The following is a 19467-nucleotide window of genomic DNA, read 5'->3' as shown; positions in this document are numbered from 1 at the left end:
CCTTCTGCATTTTTGCATGTGTGAGAATGTATGCCTCTGCACAAACACTGTCCCGTCTGCCATGGAATTTGGTACGGGTGAGATCTACCTGCGTGGAAAAGCCACTCTTATATTTTATCTAGGTACTCTGTTTTGCTTACACTTACAGAATTAACAGGCCCTGTAAACTGGGACATCTGGAGGCATTTAGATGACCAAGTCAGCAGGAGAGGTTGAAGGAAGGACTATTAGGACCTTCTAAAATACAGCTTGGCCTTTGGCTTTTGCCTGCTTCTTCTCTACTCCCCAATTCCTGGACCCAGATTCCACCCCTGGTCTCCTATATCAGGCTTTACAAAGGTATGGAAGGTGATTCTCTCTTGGCAGGGGACTCACTGCTTGCTTCCATGCCAATCCTGGTCATGCACTTAGAGCTAAGTAACCCACAAGGGCCACGTCAGGTTTGGATCTGAAGTGGTGAGTGGCAGGCTCCATCCAGGTCTTACCTGGATTTCCAGCAAAGTGCTCCCTGATAACTCAAACTTTAGGAAGACTCAATGCTCTTTCTGAAGCCTGAGCTTTGGTGGACCTTCCCAGCTTTTAAGAAAACTAATAGTTTTTCCTTGTTTACATGATGTCTAATAAACAGTCATAGAATGAATCATGACAAGTCGATGGAGTTAATTATAATAACAGGATGCTGATCCCATCAATAAAACACAAGAAAATGAAAATAAACAGCAAAAGCAGAGCCTTGGCTTCCAAAGATGCTTTTGTCCAGGACTTAATTATGGCTTAAGAGTCATACTGCCTATTTCCCTAACAAAGAGCTGTAGTCCTGCTACAAAGCAAAGAACTCAAAAACAAAACAAAACCATACTTGATGGGATAGTGTAGATTAATTCTGATACTTTATAAATTCTCTATGGCTTATTAAAATTGACAACATTTCCCAAAGAATGTTGGGTATACCAAGGCAGTCCATGGAGGCATAATTTTGAATGCCCGGTTCTTATTTTAATAGCTACATCTAGGGGCGCCTGGGTGACGCAGTTGGTTAAGCGTCCGACTTCAGCCAGGTCACGATCTCACGGTCCATGAGTTCGAGCCCCGCGTCAGGCTCTGGGCTGATGGCTCAGAGCCTGGAGCCTGTTTCCGATTCTGTGTCTCCCTCTCTCTCTGCCCCTCCCCCGTTCATGCTCTGTCTCTCTCTGTCCCAAAAATAAATAAACGTTGAAAAAAAAATAGCTACATCTATTTAGTGTAGTTTCCAATTATGGCAGAGATATTAAGTTTACTTTTTTCCCCCCAATTCTTCTTATTGTGGTAAAATATACACAGCATAAAATTCACCATCTTAACCATTTTTAAATGTACAGTTCAATGGTGTTATGTAAATCCATATTGTACAACCATCACTACCATCCATCTCCAGAACTCTTTTCCTCTTGCAAAACTGAAATCTATCCCTAGTATAAAGTAACTCCCCTGACCCTGGGAAACCACCATTCTACTTTCTGTCTCTATGATTTTGGCTCTTCTAAGTACCTTACGTAAGTGGAATCATACACTATTTGTCTTTTCATGACTGGCTTACTAAGTTTACTTTTTAAAATATATGTAAAAGATCAGTAAATTTAAAGAAAAAGTGTTAAGCAAATCAAGAATAGGCACGATGGTGCAAGAATAAGAGAAAAAAAATGTGGCTGCAGCAGGTGGGATTTGGGTTGAGACAATATGGACTAAAACATAAGGATATTTCCCCCATATTAATGTTTATACACCTTGCTCTTGGACTCAAGGGAAAATATGATCCCCAAAAAAGCATCTATTTGCCATTACTCAGCTCTCTCCTTGCCTGGGATCAAGCTACTCTGGAGTGCCCATTGGACACTGGCTCCAACCCCCATGTCAAAACCAAGGTCACATCGTCCCTTCCCCTACATCCTGCAGCTGCAAGTAATCTTTCAGCACACTCAATTCCTTAGCCCACTGTGTATGCATCTCTGGGGCACTTAGCCCATTTGACTCTGCATTATACTTATTTCTCTTACTAGCCTAGCTTTACCCCAGGCAGGCATTGACCTCATGCCTGCTGTACGCATGATGGGGGATTGGGTAGGAGGTTATCTGCAAACAACATGTCTAATCCTTGTGAGTGAGGAAGAGGAAAAGCTCAGTGGGCAACAAGAAACATCATAGACACTGGGGTCTCTCCATTAGCTTCTTTCTGGGTCCTCCGTGTGTAACCTCTGATCCAGGCCTTTCCTCAGCCAGGCCCAACAATAGAATCTGGCTGCTCAGCTCCAGTTTAGGAGACAAAAGGTTCTTGTCTCTGTGTTTATCAGGAAATGGGTGGCAAAAATCACCACAGCTACCAAGATCCCTCTGGCCTTTGGCCATCTTAAGGCCTGGGTAAGAAAAGGAAGCAGCCCAAATTCTTCCAGAACAACAAATCCAAAGTGTTAGCAGCTCCTTCCTCACTGCTCATGAATTTCCTTCATTGGACAGCCCCTCCAACCTCCCACCAGCTGGCAAGGGGTGGGCTTTGGATATAAAAGCCAACACTGAGTTTTAGCTGACACCCACTGATTCAGGGCATTAGTGATACATGCTCCATTCAAGGTTCTCAAATACAGAAAGCCTTATTCCAACATGGGGAATGAGATTTAATTCCAACAAAAGAGGTTGACATGTACTAGCTGTTTGAGCACAGCTCAACAGATGGTCCCTGGCAGGTCCTCATGGCTGGAATGTTCTCCATCGACCATTAGGGCCTAGTCCCAACCTGGACTCTGGTGCTTGCCAACCTCCACTTACAGATAGGAAAAAGAAAGGATGAAAAGCTTCTGCTCTTGACATTTCTGTATTGGCCTTTCCATGTGTATGCTGTCTCTCAAGGGTCCTCCCTTCCTCATTCTGCCCATGTGAAGGCTTCAGCCTTAACAAAGCCTCTTCACATGATGTTGCTTCAATGGGCCTCAATGGCAAGAAATGAGCAACCCGGGGCATGGCACTGCCCAAAGGCTCAGGCTTCTAGCTACATGAGGCCAATGCAGGAATCATCTGAAGAATCAAGGACCATGGGGGCACCTGGGTGGCTCAGGTGGTAGAGCATCTGACTCTTGGTTACGGCTTAGATCATGATTTCATGCTCGTGAGATCAAGCCCCACACTCTGAGTGTGGAGCCTGCTTGGGGTTCTCTCTTTTCCCCCTCTCTCTCTCTGCTCCTCCCCCTGCTTGTGCTCTCTCTCTCTCTCTCTCTCTTTCTCTCTCTCTCAAAATAAATAAATAAACATTAAAAAAAAAAGAGTTAAGGACCAGACTGAAGTCAGAGTCCTGCATCTACATGATCTTTCTCTTGGAGCATTAGATCCTTGTGTATATATCAAAAGGGAAGCAAATACACCCCAAAAGCCACACCGTGGCCAACATGCCAAGCTTGGTGGGAACTGAATCAAGGGCTTCCTTAATCTTTGGTGAAGAGAAGTGAGGAGTCTGTCATCAATGGTTTCTGAAAATATATTAGTAGAAGAGGCCTCTTATGTGGAGAGACAGAAAAAACAATTGCTTGTACTAAAAAGATCCATCTGATAAAACTTGTTGGCACAGGAACCAATTTCCGTTATACACATAGATATACACACACACATATATATACACACACATACATATACACACACATACACACACATATATACACACACAACCCACATAGAGCAAATGAAAAATTCCCAGAAAAATCTAGTTGAAAAATACCTAGTAGTTGATGTCCAATGATATCTTACTTTCAATCATTTGAAATCTAAAACATTTCTTTAGAGTCTGTGAAGCTGAATTAAACCCCTCCTCTGTAATATTTAAATCTGGAGAGAAAGGGAGGTTCAAATTGATTCTGGTTCCACACAGGGCCCTGGCTAATCTCTCAGTTGATAGAAAAATTGCCAGGGGAGCTGAGGAAATTTTACCCACCATTCAAGATGGTAAAAGTATGGGGGAGGCCTGGAGGAAGGGATATTCCTGTAAGGATCACTGTGTGTTTACCTGAGTCCAAGGGGTATTAGAGACTGTCTAGCTTAGCTCCCTACTTGAGGGAAAACACTAGAAACTGATAGAACTGGGTCCAGCTCTCTGAATCATGCCATCACCCTAAGCATACAAGTTGATATTTTAATTCCTCGAGGCCTCTTTTTGTCCCCTAAAACTCCAAAAGGAAAAAGGCTAATATATTTTGGGTTCTGGGTTTTGTTCCCTCACACGAAGAAGGGCTGCTGCTCTCTGAGCGAGGGGGCCTGAGCTTCCTCAAAAGGATTTCTAAAAGCACATCCACAGAGGATTTTTGTGAAAAACTTCCAGGGCCTTCAGTGATTTTTCCACTCTATCTACTGAGGACTAGGAGGAAAGAATGAACAAGGCAGAAATGGGAACAAAAACACACATCTGTCTCCAGGGAGGAGGAGGGATTGCCATTTTCATAGAGGAGAAAGATCTGGTGACTTCTGTGGCCTACAAACTTCCTGTCATTGAGTCTCCAACTAGAGATGAAAAGGGCAGATATGGAGACAATACTGGCAGGGGCCTTTATTGAGTCCTGTAAAACTAAGAAACAGAAACAAAGAAACTGTTGTCCTGGCTGCTCTTGGAGTTGAAAACAGGAGAAGGAGCCAGGCGGGCTCTAAGTCTTGGCCCACTGACCTTTGACCCTGAGCAGTAGCATGCACGAGTCTTCACAGAAAGGCAAGCATTTCACGGATTTGCTGTTCTTAGTGTTTAAGTGCTTTTGGTTACACTAGTGCTATTTCATGGACTAAATCACAACTGCATTGTGACCAATAAGATATTTTGTGGTCGAATCAACTATTACCAATGTAATAGTGAGGCAAGGTCTGTAAAGGGTAAAGCATATCTAACTCTAGAGTATGCTGTTGATAAAATTATGTGCCCAAGGGTACCGTGGATTGGGAAGCCAGCCACTAAACTGGAAGGCACTGTCCCTCAACAAAAATGGAATCAATATCTAGGACACACTGTGCATTTTCAGGATGATCAGAAACCCCTTGTAAGTCTGTGAAAATCATACATGATCTGCCATTTAAATGCACAGAAAAACATTGAAGGGATACATACCAAGGAAAAAAATACACTAGTCAACAAACAATCAAAACCAGTTCTATCTCTAGGAGTGGGTTCATGGTAATATTTTTATATTTTTCATTGTGTTTTTTTCCACAACGTACATCAAAAAAATAACTCTTACATGTTTTTTTAAAAAAACTTTCCTCAATATAATAGATATCACCAGTGTAAACAGACTAAACAGCTGTTTGGGGAATTTTTGATCTGGAGGCTTAGCTAATTTTTTAAGGTTAATGTGGGAGCTCATCTTTCCTAAAACCACATCCTACCTGGAGTTACCTGCTTCCTCCTTCAGGTCCTGGAACATCTAGTATACTCCACTATTATATTCTCATTCCATTATATGATACTCGTTTATAATTCATGCTCCTTGCAGGCTCTACTGTCCACGTATTTCAAATAAATAAATTATTTCAATAATAAATTTCAAGAAATTGTCTTGAAGTTGGACTTAAGTGTTGCTACACCGATAACAGTACAAGTAAAGAGTTGGTCAATCCTCATAGAATTCCTTGAAACCATATTCCAAAGACCTGGAAGTGGCTTCAAATCAAGAAACAGTTTAAGGGATTAGCAGAGGAAATGAATCAAGCTAGTCATAGCAGAATGTCTTCAATGGGCATGATAGGAAAATGTCTTACTGCAAAAACTGTTATCACTATGTGATCTCCTCTAACTATGAACAAAGCCATGACCCCAAAGCACTCCACCTGGCCTGCCTCCACTGAAGGAAAGAGTAGCTATGTCTATGGTATCGCTTGGGAGTTTCAGATGAAAGGATTCTTGACTTTCAGAATCCAATCTAAACTCAAGTCAAAGAGCTTCTCTTTCCTATCTCCCATCAGATATTCTTAATGCTTATTTATTTTTAAGAGAGAGACTGAGCGCGAGTGGGGGAGGGGCAGAGAGAGAGGGACACACCGAATCCGAAGCAGGCTCCAGGCTCTGAGCTGTCAACACAGAGCCCAACATAGGGCTTGAACTCACAAACCATGAGATCATGACCTAAGCCAAAGTTAGATGCTCAACTGACTAAGCCACCTAGGCACCCCTGCCATCAGATATTCTTTAAGAATGTGAAAGGTAGGGGCACCTGGGTAGATCAGACAGGTAAGCATCTGACTGATGCTTGATTTCTGGTCAGGTCAGTTCATGAGATGGAGACACATGTCAGGCTCCATACTGACAGTGCAGAACCTGCCTGGGATTCTCTCTCCCTCTCTCTTTGACCCTCCCCAGCTTGTGCACATGTGTACATGCATACTCTCTCTCTCAAAAAAAAAACATTAAAAAAGAAAAGAATGTGAAAGGTAGGCACTGAAATATCCAAGAGTTAGTGGAAATGTGTGTTTACAATCCTTAGAAATAGGTAATGTGTGAGAAGAAACCATAAACTTTTAAAAAATATTTATGTATGTAAGTATGTATGTTTGTAATCTCTACACCCAACATGGGACTCAAACTCATGACCTCAAGATCAAGATTCACACGTTCTTCAGACTAAGCCAGTCAGGCACCCCAAAGAATTTGATAACACCAAACACTCTTTTCATGGTACCTAAGATACTGTAAGATATACCCAATATTCTGTAGCCAATGATTATTGTGAGCTTCCCATGTTCTGCTGAACCAGACAGGAGCTCACAGGAAAGGAGGAAAACCAACCTTTGTGACACATGTGTTCTAGAAGAGTGGCCTGTTCTCAGATGCTGTGGAACCTAAAGATGAGTCCCCAACCCTGAACTAATGGCCTATGGTACAAGGAGCATTGTAATATGGCAAAGGAGGAAATATTTATTTTGCTGGATAACAGTGCCTATGACACAGACACTGTGTGAGAAGACAAAATACAAACTGATTTCTGCATCCGATGACTTAACCTTTTTTCCTGACACCCTTGTGAATACACTCTCCGACATCTTCAGAAGAAAGCGGGTATAAATTAACGAAGAATGATCACTTTGTATCTGACTTTTCAAGAGGAAAAGATGGAAAGGAATAATATGGACTGATATCAAATTCCATGTCTGAATTCACTGTAGTTGAAAACATTTATTTAAAAAGAAAAGAAAAGAACGTACATTTTTTTAAAATATGGAAAATTGCATTGGATGCAGATGTAATAATTAAAACTCCAAGTATAGTATAGCTGTATTAGATTTATGCACATACATTTTTAGTTTTATGACGCAGCAGCTAATGGTCTTGACCAAAACAATTCATGAGATGCTGAATATATCTGCATGTAGGTACTGAACAAAGTAAAGCATAAAGCAAAAGAATCCAAGACACAGGGAGAAATTCATTGGCAGTTTTTTCTGCTACAGGTTTATGATCTAAGATTATATGCAAAAATATAAATAATAAAAGGTATGTACATATTTACACTTTTCTCATAATTTCTGGATTGTCTTCTGTTTTTATCTCCTTCCCCCAAATAATCCTTTCCATAGATATCATCCAATGAACTCACTGTGGGCTCAGAATGCCCCATGACTTTACCCTTGAGCTTAAACCTGTAAGAATTATAAAATGATGCCCTGCTAAAACTAAGGAGTTCCCATTCCTGACTCCCACAGAATTAACATCAGTACTTGAGCCACGGTACACAGGTATCCTTACCTGTCTTCATCCATCATGTTTCCAGAAGCTCTAAATCCACACACCCATCCAAATGGCTAAAATAAAAAAGCACTCAATACCAAGTGTAGACCAGGAGAGTAGAGAATTCAGAAATCTCATATACTGTTGGTGGAAGTGTGAATGAATAGGAGAACTGGAAAATTTGGGGGCACCACTTACTGGTTTTGAATTATTTAACCATCCTACAACCCAACAATTCCACTCCTATAATCCTAACTGAGTCATGTCCCCAAAAAACATGCACAAGAATGTATAGCAGCATTATTCAAAATAGCCCCAAACTGGGGCGCCTGGGTGGCGCAGTCGGTTAAGCGTCCGACTTCAGCCAGGTCACGATCTCGCGGTCCGTGAGTTCGAGCCCCGCGTCGGGCTCTGGGCTGATGGCTCAGAGCCTGGAGCCTGTTTCCGATTCTGTGTTTCCCTCTCTCTCTGCCCCTCCCCCGTTCATGCTCTGTCTCTCTCTGTCCCAAAAATAAATAAATGTTGAAAAAAAAAAAATTAAAAAAAAAAAAAAATAGCCCCAAACTGGAAACAACTCAAATATCCATCAACAGTAGAATTGATAAGCCAATTGTGTTGGGTTCGTGCAATGGAATACTATACAAAATGTCGAACGAAAGAAGTCAGGGTTAAAAGAGCATATGCTGTATGATTCCAGTTATATGAATTTCAAAAACAGGCAAAGCTAATCTATGGCAACAGAAGTCAAGAGAGTAGTTATCCTCAGGGTGCACAGCACTTCGGGGGTGCTGAGAATGTTCTGTTTCTTGATCCGGGTGCTCCTATGTAGTATGTTTACCACTGAAAATTCATCTAGCTGTGTTCTTATTTCTTTTTCTTAATCATGTTTTATTTCAGTGGAAAGGTTTTTTGATAAAGCAGCACTGAGCGAAAATGGGTTGCTCTGGATGGCCACAGAGCAGCTAGCTATGGTCACTGTTGTCAGGGGAGTTAATGCAGTGAAACGTTGGGCATGTCTTCCCCACCCTGTAAGCCACCGAGCTTCTCTTCTGACCTCGTGTTCTAACATTGGTCAAGTGGAAAAAGTGAAGGGTTGTACCAGGGACTGGCAGTCTGAACTTCTTTTGGTTTTGGTATCAATGCCACTGCATAGCGCTGGAAAGCTCAGAACTTCCTGGGGCACTTAGCCCCTTCCAGAAGAAGTCAGTGGAGGTGACCAACTGCTACACTACAATATTGGGCAGAGCTGGCCAAGGAATTTTTGAGTTCTATGTGTTTGGTTCTGGGGTGGGGTGGGGTTGGGGGTAGAGTTTCAAGACCCAGTGATCCCCAGTGATCCATTTAGTCTGGAGTGTACCTGCAAGGTGACAATAGGAGTGAGGGAGGGAAAGGAGAGGAAGAGAGAAAACAAAGGCAACAACTGCCTTCAATGACCTCGTCCAGCCAGAACCCTCGGTATCCTGCAGAGCCAGCCTGGGCCTCATCTCATAAAGTTGCTTTGTTTGATCCCTTTATTCTACTTGAAGACAAAGGAAACTTTAGAGACTTATCTTAGCCTAGAGGTGATGGGTCCAGATGGCAATGAGGGTGGAGCACTGGCCTACATCAGGCCTGATGTACTTGCCCCCAACTGAAAATGGACTGTGAACTCATAGGGAAGGGAGAGGAAAGTACAAGGCCTTCATTTCCCCACACTCTGGTCTCTGGGCAATGAAGTGGAGAAAAAGAGGAAATAAGAAATAGCATTTAGAGAGTGCAGGAACAAGAAATCCTTGATCTCTTTCCTGGCTTCCTAGCTTCTTTTTTGGTAAAAAGCTAGCAGAGGGCACAGAGTTGATTTAATCAGATGCTCCTCTACTGGCAGACATTTACAACAGCCCATAACCCAGATATGATGGAGGAAGCATGGCTGGCACATAGTGGGAAGGTGCTCTGGTCCCTCTTCTTTGCTAGGGAGCAAGCTTAAGGCTCATCACACATTTTCAACTTCGTATTTTTTTATGCACCAGCTGGGGTCTGCTAACTGCTTTACAGGGTAATGTCTTGTTTCTGCAAGAGGCTTCTGATACTTTAATACCTATAGAATATCCAAAGGCCTGGCATTTTTCATTCATTCATTCAAATGTTTACTGAGTGTATGCTACATGCCAGACACTATTCTAGGGCACTGAAAAAAAAAAAAAAAACAATGAACACAGACCAAACCTCTGCTCTCAATGAGCTTCCCTTCTCATACTGGGAGGCACAATTTAAGCAAGTGGACATATATGTCAAGTCTGTACAAGTACTATGAAAAAAAAATAAAGTCAGCTAAGGTGACAGAAGAAATGAGGGTCCAAAGGTGAATGCTTCCTGGAGGAAGGGCATTCCAGGCAGAGGGAATAGTAAGTGCAAAGGCCAAGAGATAGGAACCTTCTAGGCAAGGAGCTGGTGGGTCTGGAGCAGAGGGATGAAGAGGGCAGAGGTCGTAAGAGAAGATGGTGAGGGGATGTGAGGAGTCAGAGCATGGAGCATCTCAAAAGACATGGCGATGATTTTGGTTTTAAATGAAAAATACTGGGGGCACCTGGGTGGCTCAGTCAGTTAAGCATCAGACTCTTGGTTTTGGCTCAGGCCGTGATCTCATGGTTTGTGACTTCGAGTCCCACATTGGGCTCTGCACTGAGCAGAGCCTGCTTGGGATTCTCTCTCATCCCTCTCTCTCTCTGCCCCTCCTGCATGCTCTTTCTCTCTTTCAAAAATAAATAAATAAACTTTAAATGAAAAATACTGAAGGGCTTTGAACAGAAGTGACATGACTTGGATCTAGGTTGACAAAAGTCCGATCCTTCTCTATGCTGCTTAGAAAACAGCCCAGGGAAGACAGGACAGGTAAAAGCTGAGGCACCGGGAAGGTGTGTCCTGCAGCGGTGCTAAGAACAAGTAGTCCGATTGGGATTCTTACAGGTAGGGCTGCCAGGGTTTGGAGATGGATGGGAGCACAGAGATAAGAGACGGACAGGCATGAGGGATGGCTGTGAGGCCCAAGCACCTGCAGGCATGGTCACTGGGATGGGGGAGACCAGGGAGGAAGCAGATTTATGAAAGGAAACCAAGGGCTCAGTGTTGGTCTTTGTGAGTCTGAGATGCCAGAAGTTGGGCTGAATGGACAGCTGGATGCAAATATCTGGATTTAAAAGAAGACCAATCTAGGGATCTAGGCTGGGAATCATCAGTATATGCAGGGCATCAAAGCTACAAAACTGAATGGGATTAACTATGAAATTACACTAGAGATCTCTTTTTAATAAATAAACAACATATTGTGTTCACCTGCTGCCGACATGGTACAAAGTCCTTTTACAGCTATTAACTCACTAAATCTTTCCAGCCACCCTGAAGTCAATCTCTATTATTATCCTCATTTCACTGATGTGCACACCAAGGCACAGTTACTTTTTTAAAAAAAAATATTTTTAATGTTTATTCTTGTGTGTGTGAGAGAGAGAGAGAGAGAGAGAGAGAGAGAGAGAGAGAGAGAGCATGAACAGGGGAGGGGCAGAGAGAGAGGGAGACACAGAATCCAAAGCAGGCTCCAGGCTCTGAGCTGTCAGCAGAGCCCAATGTAGGGCTTGAACTCATGAACCATGAGATCGTGACCTGAGCTGAAGTCAGACACTTAACTGACTGAGCCACCCAGGTGCTCCAAGGTGCAGAGATTTTTAAGCATCTTGCTCAAGGTTAGTGGGAAAGAGAAGGGGGTGGGGAGGAGAAGAGAGGCTGAAGGCTTGAGCTCTGGGTGCTCTGGAGTTAGGAGGTGAGGGAGATGAGGAGAAACCAGCTAGGCGATCAGAAGCAGCAGCAGGCAAGATGAGAGGAAACAAGGGAGTATGGTGTCCCCAAAGCCAAGCTAAGCAAGTGTCCCTGGAAGGGAAGATAGATCAACCATGTCAGATGATGCTGATAGGTCAGGAGGTGAGAACATACCACTGGATAGGAAAATGACATCTTTACTTTCACTAACCTGGTTTTGAAATTAACCTCCTCCCATTTCGAATGCAGGCAACACATGCCAGTGGTTCCCACAGTAGCTGAGACTCTGTCACCAACAGAAAGCCCGAAACATTTTCATTGCTGGTACCTAAGTACTATTTCTGTTTATCTTGGCTTCTAGATGAAAGTAGTTCCTAGACCTTGCTATTTATTTTTATTTATTTTTTTAATGTTTAGTTATTTTTAAGAGAGAGAGAGAGAGAGACATAAAACAAGCAGGGGAGCGGCAGAGAGAGAGGGAGACACAGAATCTGAAGCAGGCTCCAGGCTCTGAGCTGTCAGCATAGAGGTCGACATGGGGCTCGAACCCGTGAGCCATGAGATCATGATCTGAGCTGAAGTCAGATGCTTAACTGACTGAGCCACCCAGGTGCCCGATAGACCTTGTTATTTAATGTGTTAATAAAGAAGTACCTGTGCTATGAAAGCATGCATTTTAAGAATTCTGATCATTCTACTGCGATAGAATTGTTTTCCCTATGTCATCCTACATATTGTATTTTATTTTGTGCATTTAAAATATGATTCTGAGAAGGGGATCCATGACACACAAAAAAGTTAAAGATTTCAAGCTCACTTCAATATTAACCACAAAGGAGCAACCAAAAGCCAACACAAGTAGAGGAACAGCATTCCTCACCTAGCGCACCAGCTTGGCACTTAACCCGCCATCCAACAAACTAAGAGACCATAGACACTTCATGGTGATTGTGGCTGGGGTGGATGAGGCTATTATCACAGCTCACACTCACCGAGGATGCCACAGAGGAAGGTGACTTCAGTACATCTGTGTAGCCACTGGGATGTGCCCAGTCAAGTCCCCTTGGGTGGGGGGTGATGCTTCTTCTCTCTACAGGGTTTTCACTTGAGGTAAGGTCCTCTTTGCCCTACCTCTCTGATATCTGACCACCTTAACATCATCGGGCAAAATAGAGGAACTAACAGCAAAGTCACCACTCCACACTTCTACAAGATCTGGGAAAGACCCCAGCGCAGAAGCCACAGCCTCATTAGTCTGGCTTTTTTCCAGATCACACAGGTCACATGTTAGTAGAATGAGGGCCATACTGGAGCTTTACCTCGTAGGGTAGTTAAGAGATTCAATGAGCCGGCAGCTGTGACGCACTTACAACAGTGGCTGGCACATGGTAAACACCGTAGGCATTGTTCACCAAAGACAATCTTGCCTTTTCTCTTTCTTTCTCACTAAAAAAAGCACCAATAATAAAATGCCTCTGAAATTTCACAAATTCAGTGTTAACCAACACAGCATTCAAGAGTAAGTGACATTAATTTGTAAAACATAGCTTTTGTGGAATGCTTACAGTCATTCTCAAACTTAAAAAGAAAAACATAGAGATGTTAAAGAGTAAATGGCAGCCCAGCTCTCCCACCCCGATACCTACTGCAGTCAGACATCAAGATTCTGATGGCACCTAACATACTATCATGTCTTCTAGCTAACCTAACATCCCTGTGCCTTACACACACAGAGGGCTGGTTTCTGCCGTTGGTGTCTGTCATCTGCAGAGTTTGGGACTATCTTGCAGTACTGCGTTTCCTGGATGTAGGACAAGTCAGCTCCTCAACCTCTCTTCTTTGCCTTTCTGTCACCAACCTGGACTTCCAATTTAATTTTTGCTCAATAATGCAATGGGTAAAGAGAAATCCCTGGCTAAAGTCCCACAGAGTTTGGCACTATTCTGACTGTGAGGTGGAGAGTTTAAATAAAGTCACTGTGCTTAGTTTATGTGTTTAGTTTATGGGGGAAAAAATTAGCCACCAAGGTCAAGGGAAATCATGGAATGCCAGGGTGCTGTGCAAGTAGCTTGGGCAAGTAGCTGTGGTCTACTCCCCACATTTTGTAGAGAAGGAAAGGAAATGGAGGGCATGTAGCATTTCCACAGCTATGAGGGAATACAGTTCCTCCAGAGACACAGGAGAGTTAAAGCACCCCCTTCCAGCTGCAAAGTGCCTCTTTGCAAATTGCCTGCTCTCCCTGCAGTCTATGGCAGGGAACAAGTTGGGCTGGTTTGAAACTTGCCTGGGCAACCAGCACCACCTGGTTCGCCTGCTGTTGCAGGATTCCTGCCTGTCTCATGACTTGTAAGTAAAGCCTACCCCGGGGAATCTCACCCCTACACTACACCAGGCTGCCGCAACCCATTTCCTGGGAAAGAGGGGAAACCTAATAGTCTGGGCTCCAAGGCACCAAGTGTCTGTGTCATTTTGTAGTGACTATATTCTGTTACCTTTGCTAGCAATGAATGACAGCATCCAAGAGCTAAGATCAGGTTTTAGTGATCTCCTCCAACCTGCCACTGCAACCCTGGCCTCTGTACTCCTATTCTCCTGATAAAGACCACTCCCTTACAAATTACTCAGATCAGGTGCGATACGTGCACAACACATCACAATTAACCAGCATAGCAAAATGCCCCCCCTTTCCTTAATCATTTACAACCACATCCGCACTACAGTACACTGGGTCACATTTTAGGTTAATAGCTATGACAAGTGCTAGGGTTTTTTTTCTGACCTGAGAACGCAAAACGAGTCCATCCTCTTTAGGGCTCCCCTTTAAACCTTCTGGAGACTGACACCGGCTACACTGAATTCTATTTTGCACGCGGAGGATCCTGCTGCGTTATTGTTTCCATCACTGTGAGTAGGTGGATAGGGCAGCTAGAACTTTAGGTTTCCGGGTTCTGGTGCCAGCAGGCATTGAGAGGTTGTAAAGTTCAAGTGCCTTCGAAGTGATTAAAATAAACACACAAGTGGTTCCTAGGCCACTCCCACCTCCTACAGAGAGCTTCATCTGGAGAGGCCACCACACTCCCAGTTCCCAAACTTCTGACGAGCCGAGATGGCAGTCCTCCTAGCCGCTAGGGTTCGCTTAGCCCCCATCTGATGCCCGGCACCTGATCGTCTTGGTCACCTGTGGGCTTCGCTGGGTTCCAGGCCATTTTCCAGGCTGACATCTGTCTGCACCATCTCCTGTTTCAGTTCTCCGATCTCCGAGGCGATTGTGTCAATGAGCTATTCAAAGACAAAAATAGTGTGACGTCAACAGTGGAAGAGGCGTGCCCAGAGCCAGAGGAGCCTCTGCCACTTCTATAGCACAGAGACCACCTTTTTTTTTTTTTTTTTTTTAAATCCTGGCTGTGTGAATTTCCTCTAGCCAGAGGAAAAAAATAAAGAGGGTGGGAGCAGATTTTTCGAAAATAAAAAAAAGAGGAAGAACTTAGGTTTCGGTACAGCCCTAAGAAAAAGGATATGACACCCAGTTTGGTTTCTCAACATGAATACAAAAAGGAATAAACAAATCCTGTAAAACCAGGCTTCCACATTCATTTTGTCAAAGTCAAAACTCAAGAGGAATTCCCTGCATTAAAATTTATAGAATCATGGTTCTGATTACAGAAATAAGCATATTTAAAGGACCTGTATAGTTTGTAATCAATTTCCAGACCTTAAGTTTACTACTCATCCTATTCTTTGCTTTTTATTTATTCTTTTTAATAAAGTAGACTGGGAAAAAGGAAGAGAGAGAGCTGCATGGAATGTGCAGCAGGGGACTAGAGAGGGAAAAGTACCTTCTTCTTGCAGAAGGCTTATGCGGGCTTAGATCCTCTACCCATACACCTGGGAAGAGGCTCCAGCTGAACCTGAAGGCTGGTCTAAACTCTTGAGGCCACCTAATCAGTTATCTAACAGAATCCTTCCTGGTGCTAACTAGGCATTATATGTGTAGAGCAGCTGTTCTCACTTATTTTTAAAAATATATAGTTGTTTTTATATAAACATTATTTATGTCATAATATAATAGATTTATCCTTGTTTTGAAATAAGTATTTTAGGGGCGCCTGGGTGGCTCGGTCGGTTAAGCGTCTGACTTCGGCTCAGGTCATGATCTCACGGTCTATGAGTTCGAGCCCCACGTTGGGCTCTGTGCTGACGGCTCAGAGCCTGGAGCCTGTTTCTGATTCTGTGTCTCCCTCTCTCTCTGCCCCTCCCCTGTTCATGCTCTGTCTCTCTCTGTCTCAAAAATAAATAAACGTTAAAAAATTTAAAAAAAAAGAAATAAGTATTTTAAAAATGTCTCCATTTTAACTCCTAATACAGCAAGTATCTGCACATATAATCCACATGAACACTAGTTCTTTGGGGTTCTCCATAATTTTTAATAGTATAAAGGGAACTAAGGACTAAAAAGTTTGACAATTGCTGTTATAGCCAAAGACAGGTATTGTCTTGCCTCAAGCAGTTGTTATCCCACCCAGACTCTGGGAGAAACTTCTTTTGAGTTTATAGGCTGTTCTAAAATGTTGACCTCATCTGTTCATTCATTAATTCAACAAACTTTTATGGGCGCCCACTTCATGCCAGGTTATATAAGCACAGAATAAGTTTGGCAGTTCTGATGGAGATGATATTCTGGTGGAGCACAGACCACAGCCTTGAGCATTGAGAAGTTCCAGGATGAAAATGGAACAGGGTGATGCCATAGGGGGCAGCTAAGTGGCCACTACTCTAGCTAGGGTGGGGTGGTGAGGGTAGATCTTGAGGAAGTGATGGAGACCTGAATGAGATGGAAACCATGAAAAGATCATGGGAAGACCCCTCCATACAAAGAAAGTCCCAGAGGCTTGTGGCATGTGGGGAGGCATGTGGCAGAGAGGCAGGCAGGGACCAGGTCTACTGGCATTCTAGATCATGTATCCATAAATTTGAGATTTCTACACTAAGAACCATCAAAGGGCTTTAGGATGGAAAGACATTTTCTTTGTTTTATGTTCTAAAAAGATCACTTTGGCTGCTGGCTAAAGATGGTTTGTAAGGACAAGAGGAGAAGCAGCAAGACCAGTTTTTTTTTTTTTTAATTTTTTTTTCAACGTTTTTTATTTATTTTTGGGACAGAGAGAGACAGAGCATGAACGGGGGAGGGGCAGAGAGAGAGGGAGACACAGAATCGGAAACAGGCTCCAGGCTCCGAGCCATCAGCCCAGAGCCCGACGCGGGGCTCGAACTCCCGGACCGCGAGATCGTGACCTGGCTGAAGTCGGACGTCCAACCAACTGCGCCACCCAGGCGCCCCAGCAAGACCAGTTTTGAAGCAACTACAGTGATCCAGGCAAGAGTGGTCCAGCTGGCTTACAGCAAGGTGCTAGCAGTGGAATTAGAAACAAGGTGGGTGGGTGGGGGAACAATTTAATACAGCAATTGATAGAAGTTGACGGACTCAATGTAGGAGGGGTAAGAAGAGAAGAATCAAGGACAACTCCTATGTTTTTGTCTTGAAGAATCAGACAGATGGCTGTGCCCTTGACTGACATGGGGAAGGGTTAGGTTTGAGGAAAAAATCGAGTTGGATATTGGGTAGGTTAAGCCTTATTTGATTTTCTTATTGGCCATCAACAAATTTGTAAGTGGCTTTTGACTGTCAATATGGAGAGATTTACACATTTGGAAGTCATTGGCATATGTGTTAGCATTCTAAAGCCCTGTGACAGGGAAAGATTACCTGAGGGGAAAGTGGAGATAGAGAAGGGGTCCCTGCAAATAGGGACACTCTGTACACTCCCAGTATCTGGCGGTCAGAAGAAGGGAGCCAGCCAGGTCCTCCATGCTTGATCCATCCCTATTGTGTGTTCTGGGATGCAAGCGGTAGGTGAACATTCTAGAAGCACTGGGGACTTGGGAGAGAAAATGACTAGGAGATCCCTTTTACACATATCCCAGTGGCAAAAATTTAAAAGTCTGACAATCTCGGGGCACCTGGGTGGCTCAGTCAGTTAAGTTTCTGAATTCAGCTCAGGTCATGATCTCATGGTTCGTGGGTTCAAGCCCCACATTGGGCTCTGTGTTGACAGCTCAGAGCTTGGAGCCCACTTCAGATTCTGCCTCTCTCTCTCTCTCTCTCTCTCTCTCTCTCTGCCCTTCCCCCACTCACACTCTTTCTCTCAAAAATAAGTAAACATTAAAATAAATAAATAAATACAAGTCTGACAATCCCAAATATTTGAGAATGTGGGAAAACAGTAATTCCCCAAATGCTGCTAGAGGAGTGGGATTTGTAGAGCCACTTTGAAGAGCAATTTGGGAATGTCTGGTAGAATCAAAGACACCCAGATTCCTAGGTATGTGCTCTAGAGAAATTCATGCCCATGGGTGCAAGGAGACCTTTATAAAAATATTTGCTGCATCATTATTTGTAAGAATACCAAATTACAAGGACTTAAATGTCCATTAATAAGAGAATGGGTAGAATGAGGTACAGAATACTACATAGCAGTTAGCGTTAATGAACCAGAGTTATCAGTATTAACACATATACAAACACAAATGCTCAAATTTTTTTCATAAAAGCAAGAAAAAAAAGTTGAAAAGGGTTATATCCAGTATAAAAAGTTTAAAACCATTCAAAACTGTACTATACTATAGTGTTTATAAATACACACATAGACTACTCCAATGTGTAATATGGGGGTTATAATCTTAATCCAGGATAGTGGTCACCTCTGGAAGAGAAATGGATGGAGATGTTCACAGGTCAGGGTTTCAACCATCTGTGAGATTTTCTTTCTTTCCTTCCCCCCCACCCCCACCCAGAGAGAGTAAGTGGGGGAAGGGGGCAGAGGGAGAGAGGGAATCTTAATCAGGCTCCATGCTCAGCTTGGAACCAGATGCAGGGCTGGATCCCACAACCCTGGGATCATGACCTGAGCCAAAATCAAGAGGCAGATGCTCAACCCATGAGCCACCCAGCTGCCCCAAGATTTTATTTCTTAAAATGAAATGGCAAAATGGTAAGATTGACAGAGCTGAATGATATGTGTTTAGCAGGATGTGTGATTTTCAGTATGTTTATTCATAATCAAAATTATTAGGAAAATAAAAAGGGTGGATGTGTATGAAAATGGAGGGAGATGGAAGATCAGAGAAGGTGGGAGTGAGTGGGGTGATGAAGGTAGTTTGAGTGTCTGTCCTGAAGATCCTCAATCTGGGCTGGGTCAGTGTCCCATTCTGGGCCATGGCTATGGTCCTGGACAAGAGAGTCACACACAGGAGGGTCATCCACAGTCTCAGGCAAACCTAGGAGACAGAATTCCCATCCCTAGCAAAGAGGCAGGTCACTAGGCGCAACCACTGTCTCCACCCTCAGTCACCTTCACAGCCACCATATTAATTTCAACGTAAAAATAGCCTTCCCCAGGAGAAGCCCTTGATCTTCTCCGACCAGATTGTTCCTCCTGATACTGGTCTTGCTGACACCTTTGGTAGCATCTCCAGACCTCCACATGCCACACTTGTTTCCTTCTCTGTCCCTGACCAAACACAAAGAACCTAGAATTTGTGGTTCTCACTTAGTAGCACTCAGATTTATCTGTAATGCAGAAGTGCAGTGACCCTAAGACACAAAGGTGGACAAGGACATAGGGTGCACTTGGCTGGGTGGCTATGGTACCCTTCCCAGCTGCATGAGGGTTTTCTCAGCCTCCACCTCTCCCCTCACCCTCGTTTCTGCCCTAGCTCATGCATCTGATGTCACAGGGGGTTGTACCTGACAAAGGGACCAGAGTTTAGCATTCCAGAGTCAAGCCTGACTCATTGAATGATCTATTTTTACACCCACCACACCCCTCCCCCAGCCAAAGTCATCCCCATTCATCTGCTCCTCCCTGAGGTCTGTCCTGGTGTCAACGATTGGATTT

At 43.6% G+C, this 19467-nt stretch overlaps 1 protein-coding gene across 7 annotated transcripts in view; it reads right to left on the bottom strand.

Moving 5' to 3' along the window:
• RIN2 (Ras and Rab interactor 2) overlaps positions 1 to 19467 on the bottom strand; it is a 224551-nt gene that overhangs the window by 51098 nt on the left and 153986 nt on the right. For 4 of the 7 annotated variants that reach the window (XM_043602977.1, XM_043602979.1, XM_043602978.1 and 1 more), the window contains one exon: positions 14691 to 14791. In XM_043602977.1, coding sequence (XP_043458912.1) covers positions 14691 to 14791 — 101 coding nt within the window. Of the gene's footprint in view, positions 1 to 12831; positions 12959 to 14291; positions 14668 to 14690; positions 14794 to 19467 lie in introns of those variants that run through there. The other 3 variants (XM_043602981.1, XM_043602982.1, XM_043602980.1) reach the window with 3 other exon arrangements.

The sequence above is a fragment of the Prionailurus bengalensis genome, chromosome A3 (assembly GCF_016509475.1).
Source record: "Prionailurus bengalensis isolate Pbe53 chromosome A3, Fcat_Pben_1.1_paternal_pri, whole genome shotgun sequence".
In the NCBI taxonomy this organism is placed as follows: Eukaryota; Metazoa; Chordata; class Mammalia; order Carnivora; family Felidae; genus Prionailurus; species Prionailurus bengalensis.
This window is presented reverse-complemented; position numbering and strand designations above follow the sequence as displayed.